Source organism: Dromiciops gliroides, chromosome 1, assembly GCF_019393635.1.
Source record: "Dromiciops gliroides isolate mDroGli1 chromosome 1, mDroGli1.pri, whole genome shotgun sequence".
Lineage (NCBI taxonomy): Eukaryota > Metazoa > Chordata > Mammalia > Microbiotheria > Microbiotheriidae > Dromiciops > Dromiciops gliroides.
In genome coordinates, this window is record NC_057861.1 from 699,831,277 (window position 1) to 699,841,193 (window position 9,917).

General features: G+C 45.5%; 1 protein-coding gene across 1 annotated transcript; it reads left to right on the forward strand.

Annotated features, from left to right (window-relative positions):
* The first annotated feature begins 225 nt into the window (after positions 1 to 225).
* Positions 226 to 6,496, forward strand: GP9 (glycoprotein IX platelet). Its single transcript, XM_043989785.1, has 3 exons — positions 226 to 281; positions 2,609 to 2,681; positions 5,790 to 6,496. Exons 2-3 carry the CDS (start codon positions 2,651 to 2,653, stop codon positions 6,413 to 6,415), a joined length of 657 nt encoding a protein of 218 aa, XP_043845720.1. The 5' UTR covers positions 226 to 281; positions 2,609 to 2,650; the 3' UTR covers positions 6,416 to 6,496.
* Positions 6,497 to 9,917: the final 3,421 nt, after the last annotated feature.

Sequence of the window (9,917 nt, forward strand, 5' to 3'; positions counted from 1 at the left end):
GACCCAGGCAGAATAGAGCTGCAGCACCTCCCTGGTGCTGTACCACCCTCTTTGGCCCCCACAAGGTAGGCAGGGCCTCTCAGCAGGAACAGTGCCTAACAGAGATAAGGAAAACAGAGAGAAGGGGAAACCACCAGTGGGCTATACATAGTCCCTGTGAGAAGAGGTCAGCGTTTGAAAGAAACCATGGAAGGAGGGGGAGGAGAAAGGACACTAGCTTCAGGAATCCCACGTTCCCTTTTCTTCCAGGATGAAGGGAGGAGATGTAGTGGACAGATCAGGTGTGTCAGAGTGTGTTGCTGGGAGCACAGGGGGCTTGGCAGAAATATTGGATGATAAGTATTGGTCAGGGCTAAAAACAAAGAGTCCCTTTTCTTTTTTGTTCTTTTTTGGTGGGGGGAGTGGGGGTGGGGCAACTGCAGTTAAGTAACTTGTCCAGAGTCACACAGCTAGTAAGTGTTAAGTGTGTGAGGCTGGATTTGAACTCAGGTCCTCCTGACTCCAGGGTCAGTGCTCTATCCACTGCACCACCTAGCTGCCCCAAGGAGTCCCTTTTAACAGGCATGGTTAAGGAAAAACCTGAAGGGCAGAGTAACTGGAAATACCCAAGGAAGCCATAGGCAGCGACAAGGGAAGAGCTCTAAGGCAGTCAACTGAGCCCCTTGCACTGGGGGGCTTGGAGGGACATTCTCCAAACCAGGGCTACTTGTCAACATCCGTATCCTGGGACTGGGGCCAACCCCCAAAACTAGAGTAACCCACCGGCTTCCCTCACCCTAGGGGTGGGGCTGAGAAAGGGCAAAGAAGGAATACCACCAAGAATGACACCAGCAAGGGTCAAGCCATGCTGTCAGGAAAGCAGAGTCTGTGATGGTGTAGGACGCGGGGCTCTGGGAGGCCTGCTCAGCTCCCCACCCCTCAGGTCACAGGAAGGGAGGTGCCAATCACCTGGGAAATGGAAACTTCTGGCCTGGAATGTTCCAAGTATGGAAATGTCTAGATATGGGGGAAGGCCAGAGAAGGAGTCAGGCATCCCAGAGTGGGTGGGAGAAGGAAGGGGACCAAGGAATGAACAGTCTGGCGGACAGAAAGAGCCAGAAAGAACCAGAAAGTGTTCTGGACTGACCAAAGGTCAAAGAGTATATGGTATAATGGAAAGAATCCCGTTAGGAAACCCAAATTATTCGATTTAACCTTCTGTGTGTTATGTTTTTAGATGCATACAATAAAATACATTCTATTACAAAGGAAGCCAAGTATATTGAAATATTATTGAAATAATACTAAACAGGGGGCAGCTAGGTGGCGCAGTGGATAAAGTGCTGACCCTGGATTCAGGAGGACCTGAGTTCAAATCCAGCCTCAGACACTTGACACTTACTAGCTGTGTGACCCTGGGCAAGTCACTTAACCCCCATTGCCCCACCAAAAAAAGAAAAGAAAAGAAAAGAAATAATACTAAACAGCGTCATGGACCCCAGATCAAGAAGTCCTGATCTAGTCTCTGGTTGTGTGGGCCCAGGAACATTGTTTAACTTCACCAGGCCTCAGCTGTACCATATGTAAAATGATGAGATGATCTCCAAGGTCCAATTCCAGTGTTTTAGGGATGCCCTCCCTGATCTTGTCCCTAAATTTCATTCATCTTCCTCGAGGGACCTGTCAGTTTCTAACCTACCACCCTCTAATCTAGCCTATCCCAGCTCTTACATTTAATACCAGTGTGGCCTTGGGTATGCCAGTGTCCCTCTAAACCTCAGTTTCCTTCTCTATAAAATGAAAGATCCATTCCAGTCCCAGTGATCTATGACTGACTGATAATTCTGGCTATAATTCCTTATGTTTCTATTGGGGTTTTAAAAAGATTTTTCCCCAAAGTGCTTTCATATCCATTAGCTCATCTGATCATCACAAGAATGGTAGGAGGCTAGTAGGGGAGGTAATATACCCAAATAACAGATTGAGAAACTGAGTCACAACACAAAAAAAGTGATTTGGAACAGGGACTAGATTTCCCAATGCCTAGGCCAAAAACTTTCTTTCCTGAGCCACCTTATTTCATAAGTCCCTAAAATAGGAGAGAAACCTCTGAAGCCACATTCTTTGCTCTGGCTTAGTAGGACAGCCCTTGTCCCATACTTGGGATCCCCTCCACTAGGAATACTCCAGAAGGGCAAAGATTGACAGGATTCTCTTTCCCACACTCTCCCATTCAAAGTGATCCTACTGGGACCTTATGGTGACCCGGCCAGGTACTCTCTGAAAATGAACTTGACATAACCGTAAAAGAGAAAAGGGTCCAAAATAACAAGACCCATTTTCTCCTCTGCTTGGGGGTCTGAAGCCAGCTGCCTTTGGTTTAGACCTCCACCCACCACTTACTTGGGCAAACCAACGACCCTCTCTGGCCTTTCATTTTCTTCTCTTTGAAATAAATGGGCCAGTCAAGAAGACCTCTGGAGTCCCACCCGGCCCCCCAAATCTGTCTGCCAGAAATATAAAGGGGTTGGTGGACTGTCTTCCGCCTCATGAGATGGGGTTTTCTGAGTTGCTCTTCAGGGCTGAAGCAGGCTATTTTTACTCATTTCCTTCCTTGCTTTCTGAACAGCAGGGTGACTCCTGTCTCGGACCCCTCGCTCCAGAGCTGCTGATGGCCCCAAAGAGAAAGGAATCCAGAAAAGGTAACAAAACATGGACCGTGCTTCAGGTCCCTAGCAGCTTTTCCCTAGGTCTTTTCTTCCTTCTTTCCTTTACCCCCACCCCCACCCCATCTTCCCAGGATGCTATGGCAGGGCCAGGGGGAGCTCAGCCCTGAGATCAGTTGGATCCCCTTGAAAGAGCTTCTTCCTTCCCAAACACATGACTTTCTGCAATTCATCTTTTTCTAGATCCTTATTCCAAACCTAGGGAACCACCCCCCAAAAGTGTCTGGGAAGAAAGGGATGGATTGGGGGTGTCTTGGAGAGGCAGTGTGGTCTAATGAAAAGAACATCGGATTTGAAAATCTGTCACTTCCAATCACTTCATCTCTCTGATCAGCTACAGAGGGCTGGCCTGGGAATCAGAAAGACCTGGGTTCCTACCCTACCTCTGACGCATCATCTGGGTGACCACGGGCAAGTCTTACTGCAAGATTTTGGACATCGGGCTCCTAGTGTGTAAAAATGGGCATAATAACATTGGCAGCTGGCACTTATGTAGTGGCTTAAAGTTTTCAAAACATTTTACCTATGTTTTCCCATAATAACTCGGTAGGGTGGCTTTATTATTCCCATTTAATGGATGAGGAAACTGAGGCAGAAAGAAGTCAGGGTCATAACAGCTAGGAAGTGTCTGAGGCAGGATTTAAATTCAGGTCTTCCTGACTCCAGGTTCAGTGATCTAGTGCTAGAGAGAGAGAGAGAGAGAGAGAGAGAGAGAGAGAGAGAGAGAGAGAAGCAAGAAGGCAACACCTCCATCCAAAAGTGGCTTGGGGCAGTTCCCTAAAGCATAGTCTTGTAACAATGTAATCCTGGTAGAGATGTGATCCCTGCCTGTTTGAGAGAACTCTTCACCACCCAGGAAGAGAACTGGAACCAGAGACTACACATGCTCACTCAGGTGGGAGCCAAACCCTTCTAATCCACAGCATTGTGAACTCTCAGAATAAGGCTCACTAAACATCCACATGGGAGATAGCATCAACCAGAGTGTGCCACACAAGCTCCTAAGGACTGTCCCTCCTTGGCCGATGTCCCATGATATAAGAACATATAAAATATATACAAATGGGGCAGCTAGGTGGTGCAGTAGATAAAGCGCCGGCCCTGGATTCAGGAGGACCTGAGTTCAAATACAGCCTCAGACCCTTGACACTTACCAGCTGTGTGACCCTAGGCAAGTCACTTAACTCTCATTGCCCCACCCAATTTTTTAAAATTATATATATATATGTATACACACACACACACAAAGTCAGTGAGAGACAGTGTGATGTAGTGGATAGAGCCAGCCTTGAAACCAGGGAGACCTTGCTTCAAGTCCCTTCTCTGCTGTATAATGTTGTGTGAGCCTGGGCCAGTCATTTCACTTCTTATGACAAGCAGTGAAGTTTGTGTTTGATCATGGAGACAGAAGGGAACCATTGGAGATTATGGAGCAGAGGAGTGATGCTCACACTTGTGCTTTAGGAATATGAAATGTATTCAGGTTTATGGAGTTGCTCTGGGTACAGCAGTGAGAACACACAGGCCCCTGAACCTTTCCCTTCATTTGTCTTTGGAAACCTAGGAAATGATTGACTCCTTCAACTTCCTTGATCCAAGAATCTTGTCTGTCCTGAAGAGACACTTAGATGATGTTTAAGAAGACATGTGCTCCCAGGTGGTGACAAGGAAGGGGACAAGGAAGGGAAACTGGGGAGGCGAAAAATCTCCAAGATAATGTAGAAAAACCTACTTAACCAACGTGTGGTATTGAGTAATTATGGGGCAGTGGAAAAAGTGTAGTCTAGTCATCAGAAGCCTTGGATTCTTATCTCAGCTTGGCCACTAACTGACTGTTTAAATTGAAGTAAATTCCCTCTCCTCTTTCAAATTCCTCCTCGGTAAAGTGAAGGGATTGGACAAGATTTGGACTCTTAACCTTCATTGTGTCATGGGCCCAAGGGTATGTTGGAGCCAGCATGAACCAGCTCAGAAAGCTGATTGTTAAATTTTCAGCATGAGCATGTATACCTTGAAAACAGGCAGACATGACACATCAGGACTTGCTTTATTGTTCTGTTAATTGTCTAGATTTTAGGGAATAATGAGGAAAATGTTAACAATGAAGATTAAACATAAAAGTATATCAACATACATTCTCCCCGCATTCTTCTGGAGAGCTGATTGTTAAACATTTACCAGCATACTGCTGCATAGATCAATCTCCTTTAGCAGTATAATAAAGTCTATATACCACCTTCTGAAAATAATGTTTTTAAATTCATGAAATAAAATATATAAGACTTTGAAGGAAATTAGTTATGTTGAAGTAGAGTTATCAGGGGCAGCTAGGTGGTGCAGTGGATAAAGCACTGGCCCTGGATTCAGGAGTACCTGAGTTTAAATTCGGCCTCAGACACTTGACACTTATTAGCTGTTTGACCCTGGGTAAGTCACTTAACCTTCACTGCCCCGCCCTCCCCCCAAAAAAAAACAAGTTCACAGACTTCAAGTTAAGAAGCCCTTGGCTAAGGGCAGCTAGGTAGTACAGTAGATGGAGCATCAGCCCTGGAGTCAGGAGGGTCTAAATTCAAATCTGACCTCAGACACTTACTAGCTGTGTGACCCTGAGGAAGTCACTTAACTCTGATTGCCTCCAAAAGAAAAATGTCCTGGGTTATATCTGGTCTCTCAGGTCCCTTCTATCTCTAACATTCTGAAGTTCTGTGACTCTAGGTGAGGGGGACAAGAAAACTCCAATGAGTACATTTCTCATAATGCCTCCCTTCTAAAGAAGGATGGGCAAGGGGGCAGCTAAGTGGCACAGTGGATAAAGCAAAGGCCCTGGATTCAGGAGGACCTGAGTTCAAAATACAGCCTCAGACACTTGACACTTATTAGCTGTGTGACCCTGGGCAAGTCACTTAACCCTCATTGCCCTGAAAGAAGAAGAAGAAGAAGAATAGGTCAGCCTCTCTGTTTGGAGTCAGGTGGGGATGCTCCCTCGAAAGAAATCCAAATCTTTCTACTCTCTCTTCCTAGAACCATTTTCTTTGCCCTCCCCCAAAATGTCTCACACTCATCCATTGTGTTCTTTCTCCATAGCCAGCCAGATGCCTATGCCCATAGCCACCAGGTGGATACTGTTATTGCTGTGGGGCTTTCCTACTACCCTGGCCTGCCCCCCACCCTGTGACTGCCGGGCCCTGGAAACCTTCGGCCTGCTGGTGAACTGTAGCAACAGGGGGCTGAGCACAGTGCCCACCCTGCCCAATATCACCCGGCACCTCTACCTGCAGAACAATAACCTGAGCTCCATCCCTGCTGGCACCTTTGACTACATGAGCTACATCTCCAGCATTGACGTGACCAGAAACCCCTGGCACTGTGACTGCGAAATCTTATACCTTAAGCTCTGGCTGGAGGACCATGCCTGGGACATCCTGAGCCGGACCAGGTGTGCCAGTCCAGCCATCGCCGCCACCCGGTCCTTCAACCAGCTGACCGGCAATGAGCTGGAGGGCTGCAGACAGCTGTTTCTCCATGACCACTACCACATTTTCTTCTGGGGGGACCTGGCTCTGATTGTGCTAACAGTCCTGAGCATCATTCTCCTGAGTGCCCTCCTGTGGATGGCCCAGAAGACTATCTACTGTGTTTCCCTCAACCAGCACACCCTAGAGCCTTCTCAATGGCAGGAGAGCAGCATAAGACATCAAAAATCCAAGTAACAGCTCTTGCAACCCTGTACTTGGGACTTCACCAGCCATCTTGCTTCAAGGCACCTCGCCGGCTGTCTCCACATCAACTCTCTCAATGATCCAAATAAATGGGCTGCTCATGACCCACTTTCTTCCTAGCCTGTGTCCTCCTTTCACCAAAATCAATGGGTTTGGCTCTTTTCTATTCTCAGGGGACCAGTTCTTTGCCTCCCTAGGAGTATGGGATGATTTAGTGTGGCCATTTTGGTGACAGAAGTCACTTCAGCTCAGGGCTGAAGGACTTGCCTTTGAGGATGATGAAACAATGTACTTATTGGTCCCTGGGTCCCATGACAGCACCAAGAGGACCGGCCACTCAGCTGGAAAGACCCACCCACTAAGTAGATTCCAACAAGAGGGGCAACTGCTACTCTCTCTCCACCTTTTTCTTCTCTCCTGTGTTCCATATCACAAATTCTGGAGAAAGGAAGAAGCAGAGACAGAGTGGAAATTGTCATTCCCTTTAACGTCTACTGAGGTGGACAGCTAGGTGGCACAGTGGATGAAGCACAGGCCCTGGATTCAGGAGGACCTGAGCTCAAATCCAGCCTCAGACACTTGACACTTACTAGCTGTGTGACCCTGGGCAAGTCATTTAACCCTCATTTTGCCCTGAAAAAGAAAAAAAAAGAAAAAGAAAAAAGCAATGCATCTTCACAGACACACATACACTCCTACATACATATCTGGGTTTAGATCCCAGCTTTGTTCAATGATTACTGTGCAAACTTGGACACCTTCACTCCTTAAGTCTCAGTTTCCTCATCTGTAAAATGGGAGTGTGAATAGATGGGATATCTGCCTCAGAAGACTGTTTTTTGTTCCAGGTAAATAATATATATATAACATTTGTAATCATAAAATGCTGCTCAAACATCAGCTCTCACCAGAACCATAACTAGGGCAAGGTGACCAGGACTTTGCTACAGGACACCATAAATTAGAAGACCCAGTCAAATGAATTTATTTTAATTACCTCTTGTAATATCTTTTATTTCCTACAATCTTCTGGCTAGCTATCTTTCAGTCTAAACCAAGACTATGTCCTGGAAGATTTTAACCCTTTATGTTCCTGACATGCCCTTCCTCGTTGGTAAATGTCTCACTAGATTTAGGAGTGCCTCCTTATAACTTTTTTTAAAAATTATTTTTTAAGAAAGGTACCTTGGACAGGGTGCTGAATTTGAAGTTACGGTAGGAAGATCTAACCCATCCATTTCCTCAGCTAGAGACAAACAGGGAAGATGATAACCATTGTATTATCTACTTTCTAGGATTGTTGTGAGGATTAAGTGATCTAAAGTATATGCATTAAAATGCTATTGAAAGGGGGCAGCTAGGTGGTGCAGTGGATAGAGCACTGGCCCTGGATTCAGGAGTACCTGAGTTCAAATCCAGCCTTAGACACTTACTAGCTGTGTGACCCTGGGCAAGTCACTTAAACCCAATTGCCTCACTAAAAAAAAATGCTATTGAAAACATCAAAAAATATTAATTAACTTTATAAACATCTGTAATCTGTGCTTTCTATTGCTCCACAATTGAGCAAATTTTTTTAAATGAAAAATTAAACCCTCATTATCAACATATATAGGGGGCAACTAGGTGGCAAAGTGGATAAAGCACTGGCCCTGGATTCAGGAGGACCTGAATTCAAATCCGGCCTAAGACACTTGATATTTACTAGCTGTGTGACCCTGGGCAAGTCACTTAACCCTCATTGCCCCGCAAATAAACAAAAATACCATATATAGTCCAGCAAAACAAATTCTCACCTTGTCAAAGTCTAAAAATATATAGTTCTTTCTGTAACAAACGCTCTAACCACATTTTGCTTTACACCCTGGCCAGCTAAGTGCTTAACCTTGCAATCTATAATTACCTTCCCTGGAACTCACAACGAACACAGGTACTATCATCACTGCTTTACAGATTAAGAAAATGAGGGACAAAGAGGTTTATCGACTCAGTGATGGTCATACACTCAATAAATCTCAGAAGCAGGATTTGAACCCGGATCTTCCTGACTCCAAGTCCTTCACTCTATCCAGTGCACATTCATCTTTGTCAGTCTTGGCTGGGGCAGCTGGGCAGTTACATCACCAGTCTCCAAAGACAGGGTGTGTGCTTATTATGTAGTCACACCCTTCCCTTATCTGAGGAGTACAGAAACAGTCGTGGACATCCAGCCTCCAACTGTGCCAGGTCATCCTGACAGAAAGTACAGTGAAGTGAGCCCAGAAACCACACTCTAATGAGACAGGAACAGAAGGAAGGAAGGAAGGAAGGAAGGAAGGAAGGAAACAAGCATTTATTAAGCACCTACTATGTGCCAGGCACTGTGTTAAGATTTTCACAAAGATCTCATTTCATCCTCCCTATGGCAGGTGTGATGCACTTTGTTACATAAGCTCCTTCGAATGAATGAATAATATTCTATAAAACACTATGTGCCAGGCCCTTTGTTAAGTGCTGAGGATATCAATGTAAAAAGTAAGGTAGAAGGGGCAGCTAGGTGGTGTAGTGGATAGAGCACCGGCCCTGGAGTCAGGAGGACCTGAGTTCAAATCCGGCCTCAGACACTTAACACTTGCTAGCTGTGTGACCCTGGGCAAGTCACTTAACCCCAATTGCCTCACCAAAAAAAAAAAAAGTAAGGTAGACCCTGCCCTTGAGAAACTTGCATTTTAGTGAAGAAGACAATAAATACAAGAAAGTGATAGCCAGTGAAGAGAGTTATCATCTGGGAAGTTACAAAGATGGTAACAAGCATTTCCAGAAACAATAGCACCTTTGGTTTCATTCTTGAGGCCAGAACATTGGAGGGGAATTATATGGGTTGTGGTGGGGCTGATGGCAAGATGACCCAGATGGAGGGTTGGATAAAGATGGATTGGTCTGGGACAAATTAGTTATGGTAGACTAGGCTAGAGTAGATTAACATTCAGAATCTAAAGTATGGAAATGTTTGAGGAGAACAATGGGGAAACCATTCTGACTAGAATATCAATTGTATAGAGAATGTAACAATGGGACTCAAGGGTAGATAGCTGAGTGGGGCCAGATTACAGAAAGTTTGACCCAGAGGGTCTTTGCTCCTTGGAATCTTGGACTGGGTTAAGTGTCCAATCCCTTACAAAGTATGTGGCGCTATTGTTGTTTGTCCTTTGTTCTCAGAGAGGGCCTTGACCTTCATTTAAGTGAGGTAGGGCTGTGCAAAGTCACCAGCCTCACTCTCTTCTCCAGAACCATTTGGGTCCAGTGGTAAGATAAACATCAGGACAACTGGAGATGGCCCCAGATACTTGAGAAAATCGGGGTTAAATGACTTGCCTAGTGTCATACAGCTAGTAAATATCAACTGTCTAAGGCTGGATCTGAACTCATGTCCTCCTGACTTCCAGGGCCAGTGCTCTATCCATTGAGCTACCTAGCTGCCCTTAAAGCCAGGTGAGAAATGAGGCAAAGAATG